Source organism: Taudactylus pleione, unplaced genomic scaffold, assembly GCF_031769625.1.
Source record: "Taudactylus pleione unplaced genomic scaffold, aTauple2 ptg000215l, whole genome shotgun sequence".
NCBI lineage: Eukaryota > Metazoa > Chordata > Amphibia > Anura > Myobatrachidae > Taudactylus > Taudactylus pleione.
In genome coordinates this window covers 2,050,984-2,071,268 of record NW_028284617.1, presented here as the reverse complement: position 1 = coordinate 2,071,268, position 20,285 = coordinate 2,050,984, and the positions used below count along the sequence as shown (strand labels likewise).

The 20,285-nt window shown below is 44.4% G+C and overlaps 1 protein-coding gene across 1 annotated transcript; it reads right to left on the bottom strand.

Moving 5' to 3' along the window:
• Window positions 1–1,033: 1,033 nt before the first annotated feature.
• On the bottom strand, window positions 1,034–5,792 carry LOC148517511 (myb-related transcription factor, partner of profilin-like). Its single transcript, XM_088478583.1, has 4 exons — window positions 5,739–5,792; window positions 5,207–5,675; window positions 1,752–1,817; window positions 1,034–1,161 (listed from the first exon to the last, which is right to left on the bottom strand). The coding sequence occupies exons 1-4, from the start codon at window positions 5,790–5,792 to the stop codon at window positions 1,034–1,036; spliced, it is 717 nt and encodes a 238-aa protein (XP_088334709.1).
• Window positions 5,793–20,285: the final 14,493 nt, after the last annotated feature.

Below are 20,285 nucleotides of genomic sequence, written 5' to 3'. Positions count from 1 at the left end.
TTTTCTTTGACTCCAAATAAATGTGTTTTAAGTTGTTGTGTACCATTGTGAGATGTACAAGCATGCCTGGGCAAATGTAAAGGTATACAATGTTTGTGCGTCTTCAAATGTGTCCTAACCCTGTTTTTTGGAAGGACACTACTGTATATCTAATTTATAGTCCCTTCTGTAGAGGCCTACACCAATTGAAATGGAAAATCTACTTCCTAACTATCAACTTGACTATCCCTCTACCTTTGTGTTTAGTTATTCTGTATATCAAAAATACACACTTGAGATTACACCATATTTTTTTATATTAAGAACATATTGGAAATGTCCAAAATCTTTACATGGCTTTTTGACAGCCATACCAAATATTGTTTAACACCAAAAAATAAACAGTTATGTGCACTTTGCTGCTGAAATGTATAACGTTACAAAATGTGAATGAAAAATTACATTCAATGTTTAAATGGCACCAACAACATAAAAACATACAATCCCAAAACCAAATCCAGGAAATGCACAATTTTTCAAAAATAAACACAACGACAAACTGAAGCTAAACACCCTTGCCCCTCCCTGCCCCTTTGGAGGCACCTCCACGTACACGTGCGCTACGTCGAGGTGGAGAGAGTGGTGATGCAGTTTGGGGGCTGGTGGGTTGGGAACTCAGGCTTGAAATTGTTGAAGCCTCAACATCCTGCCTTTGAATTGGCAAGTGCCTTTGTTGTGAAAGGAAGGCCTGTGCCAACTCTCTTAATGCCACGGTTTGATCACGTATGGCTTGGGTGAGTTCAAACATGCGGACGTTATTATCACTTGCCATACGGGTACGTGTTCCCTGGGCCACTGCAGCAGTTCTATTTAATTTGCGAATTTGGTTGGAAATGACATTTAATTGTTGGGTTTGGGTCCCCATGAAATCCATTTGTGCTTGACGGAAGAAGTGTAGGGAACGGCTCATTTCCTCTGCGTTTGGGCTTGTCACCTCAGTTGTTGCCTGTGTGCTTTGTGGTGGTTGTGCTACAGGGCTGGGGGGTGTGGTCTCTTACGGAGTGAGAATAATGCAGGGCTCCTCAGCTTCCTCTGAATAATCCACCAGGCCCAAAGGTCTGGCTGGGACAACTGGTGCTGCTGTGACTCCAATTGGTGGTCTATATTGGCTTGTAGAAGGACCTAAATTTTTTTAGGGAAAAGGGTAAAAAATATGAAGAAAACAGTTTTGTAAGCGTTTAACATCTTCAAAATTTATGCTCTCAAAAACATCCTGACTACAACTATGTTATTTTTTTAGATTTCAAAAATTAAAGACAGGGCATATTGTTTTTTATTTAAAACAAAAATGGAATCCATTACACCTGAGTCTAAGATGCATTGTGTGTGTGTGAAAATTGCACTGGTTTAACTCACACAAAAATGACAATAACACAGGGTGAGTGACATGTTAGCAGAATTGAGTGACCTTGCGGAGTAGGCTTCATGGAAACACAGGTGTGTCAGTGTTGTTTGTAGTCATTACATGGCCCTTAATTAGTGAGACACATTACAAACATACACAGGTGTGCATGTTTAAATAGGGTCCAAGGTTGAAACATGTCACAGATGATGTTATGTCAAGATGACTGCTGTTGTAGGTCAATGTTTGTTTGCTTTTAGCCAGTATGCATTGGTATACATAGATGAGAAAGAAGCAGTGGCTGTTTTATGCTTGGCTGGATGTTTGAGTTTAAAACAGATGCTTCTAGTAGGTTAACAAGAAAACTCACCCGCCTCTTCATCGGTCATTTGAGAGCGTGGCCGTTTGTTTCGTTTTTTCCCCCTCAAATTTTCAGCTAGTTAAAGTAACATAGATTGTTTGAAATTACTCAATATGTAATCTAATACTGTGTATACCTAATCAATTGGTACTTATTTTCTTTCAGCTGATCCACCAGACTTTTCAACCTACTTTTGGCCGTATTCAATTTGAGGCGTTAAGTCTGGATTTGCGGTATTTATCCTACGATGACGTAATTATCCCGTTTAAGTTTTCCGCCGTATTCAATTTGAAAGTCTTTACGCCTAGGCGTTAACTCAATGCAATGTAATTGGCGGTAAAGTATTGCCTATGAATGGCAGGCGTTAAAAAATGCAGAATTGTGGTTTTGGTGTGCAACATTTCGGGTACCCCCGACAAGCCTTCATACAGTCCCCCAAAGGTAATCTTTGTCCAAAAATGTAGCCCAAAAAGTAAGTGCACACCACAAATTGTATTTTAAAAAGGTGCCGAGAAATTTAAAAAATGGGATACAAACTTAGATAAAAACGAACTTGACTCTGGGGGGGTCCCCAAGTATGCCCCAAGTGTTTTTTTGATTGCAAGTGTTTGCGGCAGGTGGGTTTTTCAGTTTTTTTCTAAGTCACTTTAGCAACTATCAAATATGCTGAACCCCATTTTCAAGTTCCCAAAATGTGATGGCCATAGTTGTTTTTGCGTTAAAAAACTACTAAATGCGCTTCTGCATCACATTATTCCAAGCCGCATTTATGCACCTGCCGCGGCTATTAGAAACACCGACTTGCTTCAGTAGTTAAAAATGGGGGTAGCCATAGTGATCCCCCATATCTACACATCTTAAGGGGGGTCCCTAGAATTTAAACAGCTAAAACCGTTTTTTTTTTGAACCGGTAAAACTAAACAAAAAAAATAGTTTGAAAAAATTACATAAGGTCCCCCCCCCCAAAAGCCAAACCAGCCCCAGGTTTGCCAGCCAGTGTTGTTTTCCAAAAATACGGGGAACAAAATGTGTAGGGTTCCCCCGTATTTTAGAAACCAACACCAGGCTGCAGGGAGTAGTGCTGGTTTTAAATATAGGGGTCAAAAACGACGTGGGGTACCCCCTATATTTAAGACCAGCACCAGACCCAACCGACCGGGGTGTAATGCCACAGCCCGGAGACCCAATCACCGGGGCTCCAGGTCCAAAGCATTACACCCCAAGTCGGTCAGCGCAAGCCGGTGATCTCGGGGGAGTCGGGGACCCCCCAAAAAAGGGTCCCCCCTCTCCCGAGCACCACAGGCTTACGCTGAAGCCTGGGGCTCATCCCCATACCCCTGTAGCGGTGGGTATGGGGGTAATAGGGGGGCCAAATAATGTAAGACTATTGTACTTTACAGTGGAACTACAAGTGTCAGCATGCCTGCCATTTTGCACTTGTGGAACTACAAGTGCCAGCAGACATGCGGCACCTGTAATTTCAATGTAAAATAAATAGTTAAAAAAAGACAAAACACACACACCGTGCCCAGTATAAGTTTATTACATACACCTACCCATTCACACATACTTACCTATACCAGAAGTTTCTGTCCCCTTCTCCACGTAGAGATCCTTAAAACATGGCCCTGCAAGCAAGATTTCATACTCACCTACATCCAGCGCTGGTCTCCGCAGTAATCCATGGGTGTTTGAAAACAAAAAAACGTCCTTACCCGATCCACGCTACTAGCTATGTGTATGTGTGTTGTCACACATACACATAGCTCCCGAATGGCCGCTATCGGCACTTCACGGGGCATTGCAGTCCCGTCAGCCAATCAGCGGAAGCGCTGACTGTACAGCGCCTGCTGATTGGCTCCAGCAACTGACAGTTCCCACGTGGGCTGACTCACACCACGTGGGAAGTGTCAGTAGCCGGAGCCTATCAGCGGCCGCGCTACAGTCAGCGCCGCCGCTGATTGGCTGACGGGACTGCAATGCCCCGTGAAGTGCCGATAGCGGGCATTCGGGAGCTATGTGTATGTGTGACAACACACATACACATAGCTAGTAGCGTGGATCGGGTAAGGACGTTTTTTTGTTTTCAAACACCCATGGATTACTGCGGAGACCAGCGCTGGATGTAGGTGAGTATGAAATCTTGCTTGCAGGGCCATGTTTTAAGGATCTCTACGTGGAGAAGGGGACAGAAACTTCTGGTATAGGTAAGTATGTGTGAATGGGTAGGTGTATGTAATAAACTTATACTGGGCACGGTGTGTGTGTTTTGTCTTTTTTTAACTATTTATTTTACATTGAAATTACAGGTGCCGCATGTCTGCTGGCACTTGTAGTTCCACAAGTGCAAAATGGCAGGCATGCTGGCACTTGTAGTTCCACTGTAAAGTACAATAGTCTTACATTATTTGGCCCCCCTATTACCCCCATACCCACCACTACAGGGGTATGGGGATGAGCCCCAGGCTTCAGCGTAAACCTGTGGTGCTCGGGAGAGGGGGGACCCTTTTTTGGGGGGTCCCCGACTCCGCCGAGATCACCGGCTTGCGCTGACCGACTTGGGGTGTAATGCTTTGGACCTGGAGCCCCGGTGATTGGGTCTCCGGGCTGTGGCATTACACCCCGGTCGGTTGGGTCTGGTGCTGGTCTTAAATATAGGGGGTACCCCACGTCGTTTTTGACCCCTATATTTAAAACCAGCACTACTCCCTGCAGCCTGGTGTTGGTTTCTAAAATACGGGGGAACCCTACACATTTTGTTCCCCGTATTTTTGGAAAACAACACTGGCTGGCAAGCCTGGGGCTGGTTTGGCTATTGGGGGGGACCTTATGTGATTTTTTTTTTAACAGGTTAACAAAAATGGAATTTTTAGGAAAATATTCTAAGGACCCCCCTAATGTCTAGACATGGGGGATCACTATGGGTACCCCCATTTTTAACTACTGAAGGAAGTCAGGGTTTCTAATAGCCGCGCCAGGAAAAAACACCTGCTAAACCTATTTACAGACCCGTCTTTCTTTTGCAGGCAAAAACGTGTGTATCCATAGTAATCCCTGAGGTCTGGACTTCTTTAGGGGGCTCCTACAATTATTTCTGGAAACTGGCATTTTTTTAACGCAGATCCATGTATCGCCGGGTCCCGTTTTCAACGATTTCAAATTGAATACGGGGATAAGCGTGAGCGCGCGCGAAAGTTTTTTGCTGGCAAAACCTCCGATGTGCGGTGAAAAACTCGCTGGCAAGGTTAACGTTTCATATTGAATACCCCTCATAGGCGCTACTTTGACGCATATTACATTGCGTTAACTTTCTGCCTAGGCGTAAAATCTTTAAAATTGAATATGGGGGAAAATGAAACCAGGGGAAAATGACATAATCGCCGGGGAAATAATACCAATCCGTACTTAACGCCACACATTTAATACGGACCTACCAGCTAAAAAATTGTAAAAAAAAAACTCACCACGACGCCTTGGAGCAGGATGTCGATCCATGTCCTCTATATGATCGCCAGGCAGGACTTCAGGAGGCAAAACCTGCCTCAACCCCTCCTCAAAGCTGGAAAACAATATCCGCACACGACGTCCTCCACCAGTTTTGCGTGCTTCTCGCATCTCATCCGCCATTTTGTCCTTTAAACCCCGCTTAACATCATTGTATCTTTTTTTAATATTTTTTACATCACGGGGGCAGGAACCTACAGCAGTAACAGCCTCCAAAACCGTTTGCCACATCGCTTTTTTCCTCGACAATGGGGTCTTGTGTGCATCCTCGCCAAGGAGGCGACTATAGACTGGGACAATTGCATGCACTAGGGCACAATTCTCGGCATGTGTAAACCGAACATTGCGTCCTGTTTGTGTTTTCCCAGGGCGTGGAGCTACTTCCACCTCCACATCCTCCTCCTCACCCTCTTCCTCCTCACTACCCTCCTCCTGTGTGGAATCACTGCTCGCCTCCTCCTCGTCAGTAATTGCCTGTCTGACTAGGCAAACAACATCCTCCTCCTCCTCCTGACTCTCCTCACCCCTTCTGTGTCTGTAAGACATTTTAGTGTAATCAGTATTATGCAACACCTCTAACATTCACAAACTCCTTCCCAAACCTATCAAAGGTCAAAATGGAGGAACAGGGGTTTATATAGTGTAGGTCTGTATTGATCAGCAGTTAGAGTTGTGCCAATGGTTGTCTTTGTTTTAAACTGATTTAGTAAGCTTTTGGAGCTCGCTATTTGGTTGGTCAGAAAATCGCAAATTTTTTGGAGAGAAATCTCGCGGGAACTCGCAGGTCACAATCACCAGTGCATGTAAACTGACACCCTATTGAATTTGCGAGTTTCAGTACAAACTCGCACTTTTTAAAAGTGCGAGAAAGTGCGAGTTTGTACTGTTACTAAAACAGACTACCTATTACATTTGGCCCAATATCTTTGTTGTTATTGGCGGTATACATTCCTCCACCGTATTCACATGATGTTCTTAAAAAGGTGGCTGAATTTTTGGTCTTATTCCCGGGAACGCCCACCATATGTGTGGGGGATTTTAGCAATATCCTGGATCCAATACTAGATAGGCATAGAATGTCTGTTACTGATACACGAGCGAGGGGGTTTGGATTTTCAGGTATGGTGGACGGAATGGGATTGGTCAATGCCTGGAGGACCAGATATCCTTCTATGAAGCAGTTTTCTTGTTTTTCATATACTCATCTCTCGTTTTCTGGGATTGACCTGGCATTAGTTACGCTAGAATTACAGACGAGAGTTCACAAGGTCCAATTCGAGACTAGGGGTATATCCGATCATTCCTCATTAACAATCATTCTTGACCTGGAGGGTCAGCAGGGTCACTCCTTCTGGAAGTTTAACCAGTACTGGTTGTCGCGCATGGGCTATGGGGCAGAATTAGAGGCTGCTTGGAAATAATTTTTTGAGTTCAATAGTGGCACTACATCTATTTCCAAAAAAATGTTTTTATTGTCATTCAAAGCACTGAACGTCAAAAATACATTCATGGTTGAACATGGCTATACAGAGTTGGTTGTATGTGATACATTACACATATTTGAAGAAATAACATCTGGACCTCACAGGGCAGAATACCGATAACTTATTATTCAATACAATATGGTCATAGTGGATCATTTGAAATTTTGTGTGTTGTGGTTATCTTGGCTCAAAGAAAGTAATCAACGAATAACTAACACATAGTAACACAAACAATACCTTTGAACAAAAATGAAAAGAATTACAGAGGAAAAAATTATAAAACGTTTTTGTTCAGAGCTGTGTAGCACCCTGTTCAAATATTAATAAAAAGAAAAGGGATGGGCCCTCCATGTCCCCCCCCCCGCCAGACACCCAAAAGGAATTGCTCATCTAAAAAAAAAAGAAAAAAAAAAGACAAGGTCAAGCATCTAATCTAATTGGAGGCTCTCCAGACGCATTCTGCATCATATACCATGAGGGATTCTGCAAAGCTGGAGATGAAGGGTTCCTGAAAGAGTATCTATGTAGCTCTCCCACATACCAAAAATTCTTTCTATCTTAGTTTCTTTTTCCATTATTACTTCCACTAATTAATTCTGAAGAAATGATGCAATTTTGCCTTAAAAAGAGGCAGAGGAGGTGGTTACGCATCTATCCATGTATGTAGGATTGTTTTACAGGCTGCTGCACTTATGGCTAATAACAGACGTTTTCCTCCTGCAGAGATACGAATATTATCAGGAAGAACGCCAAATATCGCCCATTCAGACGTTAGTGGGACAAAATGTTCTAATTGCGTGGTAACATATGTCCGCACCTGTATCCAGAGCCCTCGTACCACCGGGCAGGACCACAGACAGTGGAAGATATCTGCCTCAGGAGTCCCACATCTATAACAGTTTGAACTTTGCGACATGCCTATTAGAAAGCTCCTGTGAGGTGAAATATAGGATCTATGCCAAATATTCAGAAACATAGTAGTACAGGTTGAGTCTCCCATATCCAAAATGCTTGGGACCAGGGGTATTTTGGATAACGGAATATTCTGTATTTTGGAATATTTGCATACCATAATGAGATACCTTGGGAATAGGACCCAAATATACACACAGAATGCATTTATGTATTATATACACCTTATACACACAGCCTGCAGGTAATTTTATACAATATTTTCAATAATTTTGTGGCTCAAACAAAGTTTGTGTACAGAAATTAAACTAATTTATGTTTCATATACAACTTATACACACAGCCTGAAGGTAATTGTATGCAATATTTTTAATAATTTGTGCCTTAGACAAAGTTTGTGTACATTGAACCAGCAAAAATCAAAGGTTTCATTATCTGAGTCATGCCAAAATAATTCCGTATTTCGGAATATTCCGTATTTCGGAATATTTGGATATGGGAGACTCAACCTGTATATGATGAGTAATGGGGGGTATCCACTTAGCGATTCAGCCAAGCGATTGCACGATAATGACATTGTTATCGTGCAATTGTTTTCCAATCGCGCATGCTTTGGTCAGAAGCGACCAGCGATGCGCGTGCCCGCTGTCCGCTTCTGACATCCGACATCGCCCGTACATGCAGGTCAACCTGACAATCTCGTCAGGTTCAACATGTGCGGGGATGAGGGATGTGCCGGGACTGAACGAGTGAACGTTCAGTCTAGGCACATCACTAGCTATACAAACGACAGCACGATTGCAATGTCGTAATCGTGCTGTCGTTTGTATATCGTCAAGTGGATACCCCCCTTAAGGCATTAGTGCACAGGCTTTGTCGTAGGATCGATTTAAGTTGTCTATCTGTAGAGCTGGAATCTGGGACACCCACTTAGCATAGCTTGCTGGAGATTTGTCAGGTATAAAAACTGTGCGCAGAAGATTATACATTTGTGATATAGTTTTTATTTCTAATGAGTATGAGCTTAGAAAGTCGTCTAAGGAGTTATTCCAATCCATGGCCGAAAAACACTGCACTGTTACTTCAATGTAATGTTTAGCCTGCCAAAATGCAAGTGGATGTCTCGTTAGTATAGGATACCTGTCCCTAGCCTCCTGGAATGTAAGGGGCCTCCCATCTTCTCTTTGTGTCAACATGCCAATATTGCTAATTTCTATGGTTTGTCATAGTGTGAATGGGTATTTAGCACCACCCTGTTGGAACTCTGGGTTTGCAAGAAAAGGCAGATATAGCCAGGGGCGGATTGGGTCGCCGGGAAAGCGGGAGAGTTCCCGCTGGGCCGGTCCCATTCTCCCCTCATCAGGGCCGGCTCACCCTGTACTCATTCATAGATCAGCCGGGCCAGCTGCAGAGCTTCCTGGATTTGCGTTCTGCTGTGGATCGCAAACCAGAAGCTTTAACAGTCATCTACTCAGGCTAGCTCCGGGATCAGAGCAGCGGGGTAGTGTCCTTATTACCTTCATCCATTATTAGCTGTACCGATTAGTGTGTTTAGAGCACGCTGCTGCATGCCCTGGCTCTGCATATGAACGGTGGCCTCATGGGAGTTGTAGTGTGCTTTCCAATCCGTGGAGTGTTAGTCTGTGGCTTGGGAAACTCCATTTCCCAGCATGCTCCGGGAGAGCTGGAACATGTTTTAACAGGAACTGTAAGGGATCACCGAGGAGAGCTGCCGATCTACCTACGCACAGGAGACAATCTGATCTGCACAGCCCTTTTTATGTAAGCCTTCTGCTCTGGACAACTATAGTAAATGTGATTACAACACACTTAACTCAGCTCTGTCCTTCTACAACTATCACACACTATCCACCTCTGCTACATCTATCACCCTACACACTATCCTCCTCTGCTACATCTATCACCCTACATACTATCCTCCTCTGCTACATCTATCACCCTACACACTATCCTCCTCTGCTACATCTATCACCCTACACACTATCCTCCTCTGCTACATCTATCACGCTACACACTATCCTCTGCTACATCTATCACACTCTGTTACACACTATCCTCCTCTGCTACATCTATCACCCTACACACTATCCTCCTCTGCTACATCTATCACCCTACACACTATCCTCCTCTGCTACATCTATCACCCTACACACTATCCTCCGCTGCTACATCTATCACCCTACACACTATCCTCCTCTGCTACATCTATCACCATACACACTATCCTTCGTTGCTACATCTATCACCTTACACACTATCCTCCTCTGCTACATCTATCACACTCTGTTACACACTATCCTCCTCTGCTACATCTATCACCCTACATACTATCCTCCTCTGCTACATCTATCACACTACACACTATCCTCCTCTGCTACATCTATCACCCTACACATTATCCTCCTCTGCTACATCTATCACCCTACACACTAGCCTCCTCTGCTACATCTATCACCCTACACACTATCCTCCTCTGCTACATCTATCACCCTACACACTATCCTCCTCTGCTACATCTATCACACTCTGTTACACACTATCGTCCTCTGCTACATCTATCACCCTACACACTATCCACCTCTGCTACATCTATCACCCTCAGTTACACACAATGGGGTAGATGTATTATAGCGGCACTTAGCGTGCCGCTATACCGCTTCCTCCTTCGCCTCTTTACCGAGGCGAAGCAGGAAGCACTACCGATGAGATGTAAGAACATCTCATCGGCCGGAAAGGGGGAGTGTTAACTCCCCCCTCCGGCGCTACCCGCTAGAGACAGCAGCGCATCAGCCTAGTGCTGATACGCTGTGTGTCTCTGTCCCGGCCGGCTCCACTGAGCATGCGCGGGATCTCGCAAGTATCGCGAGATCCCCGCGTGCAGCCTTGAGCCGGCAGCCACCGCAGCAGGGACAGCACTGTCCCTGCTGTGGGGATAGGCTAGCGCCAGGCTGTAGCTGTCGATAACCACAGCTACAGCCGGCCGAACGGTCATGCGGTATGACCGTTCGTTCATGGCCCTGCCGCTCGGCGCTGCTATCTGTAGATGGCAGCGCCGATAATGACAGGGGAGAATAGCGCCCCTGTCATTTACCGCCCAGACCCCCGATCATACATCGGGGAGAAGCAGTATCAGCGCACATAACATGCGATGATACCGCTTCAGGGCTTCATACATCTCCCACAATATACCCTACTGCTGTATCACCTCTCTGCTATATCAACCCCCCCACTCCTTACCCTACCTCTCTGTTACCTAGACACAGTACTCAGCATCCCAGGGGCAAGCACTAATCACCATATCACACATTCCCCACCCCCCAAGGACATACACTGCCCACCCTACTCCTGTCCCAGGTTTTTATATTTTTCCTGGGGGGCCATTGTATTTTATATTTACCTATTGTGACCAATATGTATGTTTGTTTGTTTTTTCCTTGAGGGACAATGTGTTTTAATTTATTCTTGTGCAATGTATTTTTTGTCAGCGCTTGCATTGCAGCATCTGTACACACTACTGTAGGCCCTCAGTCCTTGCATATCAGATGTACACCAGGGAAGGACTGCGTAGTGGCGTTAGCATAAAGTTGCAGACACAGATTCAGCAAAATATGCAAGGAAAGCTACAACTGCGTCCAATTCAGAATTAGGCCCTCCCCCTTTGACAGACCCTGCCCCCATTAGGGCTGCTTCCATAAATTTCCCGGGCTGGTTCTCTGACCCAATCCGCCCCTGGATATAGCGTTTTATGGCCGTTTAAAGTGAATTTATGCCTAATAATATGCCAGGCTTTTCTTGTGAACCAAAGCTAGGGGTTTTCTTTGATCTCCTGCGGTATTTCTTGATCAGGGGCGTGTAAGAAACTAATAAGACAGCCTGAATCCAAAAATTCCTCTTCAAGAGAGGAATTAGCATATAAGTTACGGTGAAACAACCAATCCTTGACGTACCTGAGATGTGCTGCATAAAAGTACACCTGCACATTGGGAAAGTTAATACCTCCCTGACTTCTAAGTTACTGCAATTTATGTAGGCCAATGCGAGACCTTTTTCCATTCCACACAAATTTCCTGAAAATGTAATTAAGTTGTTGGGCATCTTTGTTAGAAATCAAAAATGGCAAAACTTGTATGGGATACATCATTTTTGGGGAAGAAACCATCTTAATTAGGCTTGCCCTTCCTGTGTATGAAAGCAATAATTTCTTCCATCCCTCTAATTCCAAAGAAATTGATTTAATGGCAACAGTAAAGTTCAACTCATAGAGTAGGTGTGGGTTGTTAGAAATCTGTACCCCCAGGTATGTGATCTGTCTGTACGGCCCGTCGGGCAGCTCAGACGTAATGCCACTGATTTATTTACATTGACTTTAAAGCCTGATATTTCACCGAACACAGATAAAGTTTTAAAAATGTGATTCAGGGATTGCGAGGGATTCAATACAAATAATAGTGCATCATCGGCGAATGCCATAATTTTAATCTCCTTTCTACCTATCTTAATGCCCTGAAAGGAACTGCTAGATTGTAGTATTCTAAGCAACGGGTCCAGGCTGATGTTGAATAGTAGGGGAGAGAGGGGACAGCCCTGCCTTGTACCCCTGTGCATGGTAATGGGGGAGCTACAGTAGCCATTGATCAATAAAGAGGTATGAGGGTTAGTGTAAAGAAATTTTACAAAGTTTATAAATAAAAGTGGGAACTTCCGTCTTTGTAAAATTTTAAACAAGTGTACCGTATCAAACGCTTTTTTTGTATCTAAGCTGATTAATACATTGTTAGTTTTATCTGCACCATGTGAAGCGACAACAGCTGCCACCGCTGTCCTAATTCCCCTTACTGTTTGTTTGCCTCTTATAAATCCCAACTGATGAACCGTCAATATTTGTGGCATTAGCAATTGCAGTCTATCTGCCATTATCTTGGCCATTAATTTAATGTCTGTATTTAATAGGGTTTTGGGCCTATAAGAGTCTACCAGTTGAGAATTTATATCAGGTTTCGGGATTAAAACCGCATAAGCTTTATTAAATTGTGGGGCGACCGTATCATATTTTAGAATTGAGTTAAGTAGTTCGAGCAAGGCCTGGGCTAAGTAACCCTGTAGTATCTTATAATATTCATTTGTAAGCCCGTCTGGGCCAGGGGATTTATGGAGTTTCAATGAGGAGATAGCATGTGCTATCTCCTCTAGGGTTATTTCCTGACTTAGAATTTCCCCATCTACATCAGTGAGCAAAGGGAGGTTGATGTCTGAGATCAAACGTTCATGCATCTCCTCATTGAAAGGACGGGTGTCATATAGGTTAGCATAATAATCTTCAAAATGTTGAAGAATACGTTTTGTTGAGGTGTCTATAGAATCAGAATTGGGGTCCTTAATAGCAGTAATAAACCTTTTCAATGTTCCTGGTCTAGACATGTTGGCCAACAATCTACCAGTCCTGTTGCCCCAACGAAAATACTTAAACTTTGAAAAAGTTAAATGTTTATTTGACTGCAATAACAGGAAATCATCCAATAATTGTCTGGCGTTTAGGTAGGATGTCTGGGTATCCGGATTCAGAGTGTCTATATATGTTTGCATTGTTCTAGTCAGGGAACTGTGAAGCTCCTGATATTGCGCTGAAGATTTCTTTTTTTGTCGAGCTATATATTGAATGATATGGCCCCGCATTGTAGCTTGCACTACATCTATTTAAATTCTTTGGGATGCTTTTAAATAATTTCTCAGAGGGTCTTTAATCCAAAGAGTAGCTGGTTTAAAATCTTCTATAAAAAAACTGAATTGGAGGCTTCCTGTAGGTCTTTAGAAGTAGCTTATATATGGGTCAGATTCAACTAAAGAAGCATGGATGGCTGCCCAAAACTCATGGAAAGATAGTTTGTTGGATAAGACGCACTACAAATTACTTTTTAACTCGCATTTGCAATATGCATCTGGCAATAGGCCTGGGTCTTACTTAGATAACCTGGCACGAACCGAGCATTCGTCGCCCAATACAGTGGTTAAAATAATTGCTTCTGATGATGTTGCTTATGGGCGAACTTCAGATATCGCAGAGGAATTTGTCAGCTATTATCATCAATTATATAAATCTAGATCAGTTTATACTCAACAGGAATTCATGATTTTTTATCTACTATATCCCTTCCAACACTCTCTCCAGAGGCAAGGGACTTTCTTGATTCTCCTTTGACGTTAGAGGAATTTGAGGTGGCCTTAAATTCCTTTCCTAACGGTAAAGCGCCAGGGATCGACAGGATTCCCCTCGAGCTATACAAAAAAAACGTAAAAAATGTTTGTACCACAATTGTTTGATCGTTTTATCCAAATTTACAAAAACAACACATTACCAAGTTATATGTCTGAGGCACTAATAATTGTTTTACCTAAACCAGGCAAGGACACTACTCGAGCTGACTCGTATCGGCCCATATCACTTGTTCCCACAGATGTGAAAATCCTAGCAAAAATACTGGCCTACAGGTTTAATCAGGTTATAATAACCCAACTGATTCATCCTGATCAGACAGGCTTTTATGGCGGTAAATCTTCATCGCTTATTCAAACAGGTCCAGCGTGGGGATGATATTATTGTGTCACTAGATGCCACTAAGGCGTTCAATTTGGTGGTATGGGCATTTCTATGGGAAACCATGGACCGTTTTGTAGTGATGAGCGGTTCGGATTCCTCAGAACGCAAGTTCGGGTGTTCCCGCCTGACTCGGATTCCACCTCGAGGCCGAACATCACCCGTCCGGCGTTGGATTCTCGCGAGACCTCGCGAGAGCCGGGTGACGTTCGGCCTCTATAAAAGGCGCGGCGCCCGGCTGTCGGCGCCATTTCGTGTGACTGTATCCCGACGGAACAGTCATGTTTAGTTAGGTAGTGATAGAGAAGGGAAAAGCGAGACTAGAGTTAGATTAGTTAGAGAGAGTAGTTCTACTTCTTGCCACTGTGTCCTCCGTGACTGGGCTTAGCCCACTGTGTGTATATTATACAAGCTCCGTGACTGGACTTAGCCCACTGAGTGTATTATTTATATTATACAAGCTCTGTGACTGGGCTTAGCCCACTGTGTGTATATTATACAAGCTCCGTGACTGGACTTAGCCAACTGTGTGCACTGTGTAGTATACAAGCTCCGTGAAAGGGCTTAAGACCACTGAGTGTATTATACAAGCTCCATGACAGGGCATAAGCTCACTGAGTGTATTATACAAGCTCCGTGACAGGGCATAAACCCACTGAGTGTATTATACAAGCTCCGTGACAGGGCATAAGCCCACTGAGTGTATTATACAAGCTCCGTGACAGGGCATAAGCCCAGTGAGTGCATACACGCTCCGTGAAAGGGCATAGCCCACTGTGTCTATTATACAAGCTCTGTGAAAGGGCATAAGCCCACTGAGTGTATTATACAAGCTCCGTGACAGGGCATAAGCCCACTGAGTGTATTATACAAACTCCGTGACTGGGCTTTACCCACTGTGTGTATATTATACAAGCTGTGTATTATACAAGCTCCGTGACTGGACTTAGCCAACTGTGTGCACTGTGTATTATACAAGCTCCGTGACTGGACTTAGCCCACTGAGTGTATTATACAAACTCCGTGACTGGACTTAGGGCCTGATTCAGAGCCGCTCGTAAGCGGCCGCTCGTTCGCTCCGAGCGATGTTCGCACATCTGCGCATGCGTATGGGTTGTGTAATGCGCATGCGTCAACCAGTCAGTGCTGTCGGAAATCGTGTGCTCGCAAAATAGCGAATGCCTGCTAATTTGAGTGACAGGATGAGGCGTTTGTGGGTGGTAACAGGGGAAGGTGCTTGAAAACGGGGAGTGGAGATCCGAACGCAGGCGTGCCAAACGGTCAAAACGGGCGTTTTAAGGGTGTGCATAATTAACAAAGCAGCGTCATCGACCACGTCACTTGGTTGTCTTTTAGCCTGAACTGCTCGCATGATTGCGGTAGGAAAATGCTACCACAAGCACTGCGAGCAGTTCATACGCCTTTCGATGTACTCGATTGATCTAATAAATAGCGGAGATGACGTATGATGCGAACGGTCAGGGGGCGTCTTTACAAAATAGCGAGTGCATGTTTCGTTCGCTCGTTCAGACATAGAGGCGTCAACAGACCGCAAAGAGCGAGCGCTCTATTTAAATATCCGGCCCCTTTTTCTGAACAAGCGAGCGCAAATAGCGTCCGGCTCTGAATCAGGCCCTTAGCCCACTGTGTGTATTATACAAGCTCCGTGACTGGGCTTAGCCCACTGTGTGTATAATACAAGCTCCGTGACTGGACTTAGCCCACTGAGTGTATTATACAAACTCCGTGACTGGACTTAGCCCACTGTGTGTGTATTATACAAGCTCCGTGACTGGACTTAGCCCACTGAGTGTATTATACAAACTCCGTGACTGGACTTAGCCCACTGAGTGTATTATACAAACTCCGTGACTGGACTTAGCCCACTGTGTGTATTATACAAGCTCCGTGACTGGACTTAGGGTCTGATTCAGAGCCGGACGCTATTTGCGCTCGCTCGTTCAAAAAAATGGGGTGGCTGTTCAAATGAACCGTTCGTTCCTTGAGGTCTGTTCACGCCTCTATGTCTGAACGAGCGAACAAAACTTGCGGTCGTAGATTTGAAAAAAACGCCCCCTGGACGCTCGCACCATACATCATGTCCGCTATTTATTAGATTTATCGAGTACATCGAACAGCGTATGAACTGCTCGCTGTTCTTGTGGTTGGTTTTTCCTACCGCAATCTTGCGAGCAGTTCTGACTATAAATCAACCAAGTGACGTGGTCAATGACGCTGCTGTATTAATTATGCACACCCTTAAAACGCCCGTTTTGACCTTTAAGCACGCCTGTGTTGAATTCCACTACCCGTTTTCAAGCACCTTCCCCTGTTACCACCCACATACGCCTCATTCTGTCACTCAAAATAGCAGGCATTCGCTATATAGCGAACAAACGATTTTCGGCCGCACTGACTGGTTCGCGCATGCGTATTACAATCCGTACGCATGCGCAGATGTGCGAACATCGCTCATAACGAACGAGCGTCCGCTTACGAGCGGCTCTGAATGAGGGCCTTAGCCCACTGTGTGTATATTATACAAGCTCCGTGACTGGGCTTAGCCCACTGAGTGTATTATACAAACTCCGTGACTGGGCTTAGCCCACTGTGTGTATAATACAAGCTCCGTGACTGTTCTTAGCCCACTGTGTGTATTATACAAGCTCCGTGAAAGGGCATAAGCCCAGTGAGTGCATACACGCTCCGTGACAGGGCATAAGCCCACTGTGTCTATTATACAAGCTCCGTGAAAGGGCATAAGCCCACTGAGTGTATTATACAAGCTCCGTGAAAGGGCATAAGCCCACTGAGTGTATTATACAAGCTCCATGACAGGGCATAAGCCCATTGAGTGTATTATACAAGCTCCGTGAAAGGGCATAAGCCCACTGAGTGTATTATACAAGCTCCGTGACAGGGCATAAGCCCAGTGAGTGCATACAAGCTCCGTGAAAGGGCATAGCCAACTGTGTCTATTATACAAGCTCCGTGAAAGGGTATAAGCCCTCTGTGTGTATTATACAAGCTCCGTGACTGGACTTAGGGTCTGATTCAAAGCCGGACGCTATTTGCGCTCGCTCGTTCAAAAAATAGGGGTGGCTATTCAAATGAACCGTTCGTTCTTTGCGGTCTGTTCACGCCTCTATGTCTGAACGAGCGGACAAAACTTGCGGACGTAAATTTAAAAAAACCGCCCCCTGGCCCCTCGCACCATACGTCATGTCCGCTATTTATTAGATTAATCGAGTACATCGAACAGCGTATGAACTGCTCGCTATTCTTGTGGTTGGTTTTTCCTACCGCAATCTTGCGAGCAGTTCTGACTATAAATCAACCAAGTGACGTGGTCAATGTCGCTGCTGTATTAATTATGCACAGCCTTAAAACGCCCGTTTTGACCTTTAAGCACGCCTGTGTTCTGATCTCCACTCCCCGGGGATCTTGCGGGTCAATGGCAGAAAAAAAGGTGGATGGCCAGGATTTCCTGTACTACAGTAGCTTTAGCACCTTGGCAGACCCTCCAGTCATTCAGTGGCAGAAGGGCTAAACAAGCCTAGGGGAGTTTACGACGAGTTGAACGGGATGATGTCAGCATTCTGGTTCAGGATTCTTCTTCCTCCACACCACTCGAGTGTGCAGCACTGAGTGACATTGAGATCAGCACCACTTTTTACAACGCACAGGAAAAACACAACTTCTTCGAATTGTGTGTGACAGAAAACTAACTGTGCTAGAGGGGTGAAACTTGCAAAACCGCTTTGGGATAGTCCAAGGTCAATGTTCCCCCACTCCCTTTTAATTCACACAGTATAGTTTATATTTTTACAAGTACAGTCTTGTTTTTTAATAGCCAGATTTGCAGCTATTGTACTGTATATCGTGCCAAGACTTTTGTAATGATTTACAAATAAGACATCACACAAACTGCCTTTCGATGTACTCGATTAATCAAATAAATAGTGGAGATGATGTATGATGCGAGCGGCCAAGGGGCGTCTTTACAAAATAGCGAGCACATGTTTCGTTCGCTCGCTCAGACATAGAGGCGTCAACAGACCGCAAAGAGCGAGCGCTGAATTTAAATATCCAGCCCCTTTTTCTGAACGAGCGTCCGCAAATAGCGTCCGGCTCTGAATCAGGCCCAGAATGTTTTTTTTTCAGATGTGGGCACCATTCTTGAGCATTGGAGCAAGTCCGGGAGTCTGAGGGAGCAGCAGAAGAACTTAGCACTGCCCTGGACATATATGTGCATATCGGTCTCCTTATGTACTGGATAGCGTATTATTTTACAGTATTAATTATTAACCCTATTGATGGTCTATAGCAGTGCACCCCTAACAGTGCATGTTTTCCACATCTCCTAGTTGGTGCACAGGTATATTTATTACTGGCTGACACATTTTAAAAGATCCACAGTTGGTGCTAATCATTTCATTTGTGATACTGAGAAGAACATGCAGCACTAGTAACATTCTATTATATTACTATTTCTATTGTGGTCATGGTGTGTGCTGGAGAGGGGGGTTTCCAGGCAGACGGAACCCCCCCCTGCCTTTGCCTATGAGCATCCCGGCAGCAGTGGAAATCCTGATCGTCCTCAGGTAAGTATTAGCTAACCTAATTCTACCCCCTAACCCTCCCTTAGGGGTTCCACTAAGCTCCCCCCCAGTACCTAACCCTAATCCCCCCTATAAGTGGCTAACTCTAAACCCCCTTCCCCTAGCCTAAACCTAACCTCCCGGGGGGGTGCCTACTAAGTACCCCCGGGAACCTTAAACCTAATCCTCCCCCCCGCGGCTATCCACGCTCGGCGTCCCTTCGTTCGGGATGCCGGGCGTCGGGCTCCTGCTGTATGTCTAATGACAGGCGTCGGCATATCGACGCCTGTCTTTAGACCCTTGCCGGGATATGACAGTCGGGAAGCCGGCTGTCAGGATTAGGTCCGCCGGCTTCCCGACTGCATACCTTTGAAATATGGCTTCCATATGTACACACCTTATCAACCACAATAAGGGAGGTTTAAGGAAATGCTTCAATCTCACATCATGGTACAATATGGAAGTACTTAGTTCTAGAGTCCCTTTTTGAGATGTGTATCAGATTACGTTCCTTTTTATTTTTCTCATACTATGTATATCGTTAATTGGTGTACTTTATGGTGTAATTCACCCATATTTGAATGTTTCAATTTATATTGAGTGGATAATTGTATAATTTTTCTATATTGTTGTAATATGACTGTCATGTTACTGTATTTTGGTTGTGAAACACATGCCTTATGAATTATATATACCTGTCAATAAAAATTTGTTGAGAAAAAAAAAAGTTTTCTTTTGCTTCTGATATCCACCAGGGGGCAGTGCAGTCTCACTTTAAACTACACAGCAGCCAGTGTGCTTGGCTCAGAACTGAAATTGCTTTATATCTGTACAATTCCTGTCATGTCTGACAAACTACTGAAAAGCGCAGTGTTTTTCTGCATTGAAAAAACAGGGAGGATTGTAGCCGCTGGGAGGGACAGTGCAAGGTATTAGCATGCATATAGATGTTTTGCTGCATTCAGCCTGCTTAATGAATATGTTAATACATAACATGTACACTTGACAATAAATATGTTTACAAGAAACATGTGTAAGCCAATTACATCTTTATTTTGTTTGCTGCACTCATGTATATAAAAAATGTGTATGTTTAACTATTCCATCTTAGGTTACAAGGATTTCATTATAAAACAAACAAACAAAACATTGAAGTGATTTCCGCAGGACGTAATCTCCAGTTCACATCAAATCTCTATTTTGCAGCACTCCCGAGATGTAAAGAAAATTATGCATTTTAGGAACACAGAAGCACTATACCAGGGATGGGGAACCTCAGGCCCGGAGGCATTTGGTCTGGCCCTCAGAGCTCTTTTCTGCTAGCCTCATCTGGCTAGCAGGGTGCCTAGAATGGCACACTGCAGCTAGAATCTATGCAGCAGTGCTGTCTGCAGCATCCTTAGGACACTTCAGACAGTCACACCGCTGC

Coding starts and splice junctions, on each gene's coding strand:
- LOC148517511 (XM_088478583.1), bottom strand. CDS start 5,792: ATGTCTTACAGACACAGAAGGGGTGAGGAGAGTCAGGAGGAGGAGGAG. Junction 1,818..5,206: donor TCCTGCTCCAAGGCGTCGTG/GTGAGTTTTTTT, acceptor TACTTTAACTAG/CTGAAAATTTGAGGGGGAAA. Junction 1,162..1,751: donor AATGACCGATGAAGAGGCGG/GTGAGTTTTCTT, acceptor AAAAAAATTTAG/GTCCTTCTACAAGCCAATAT.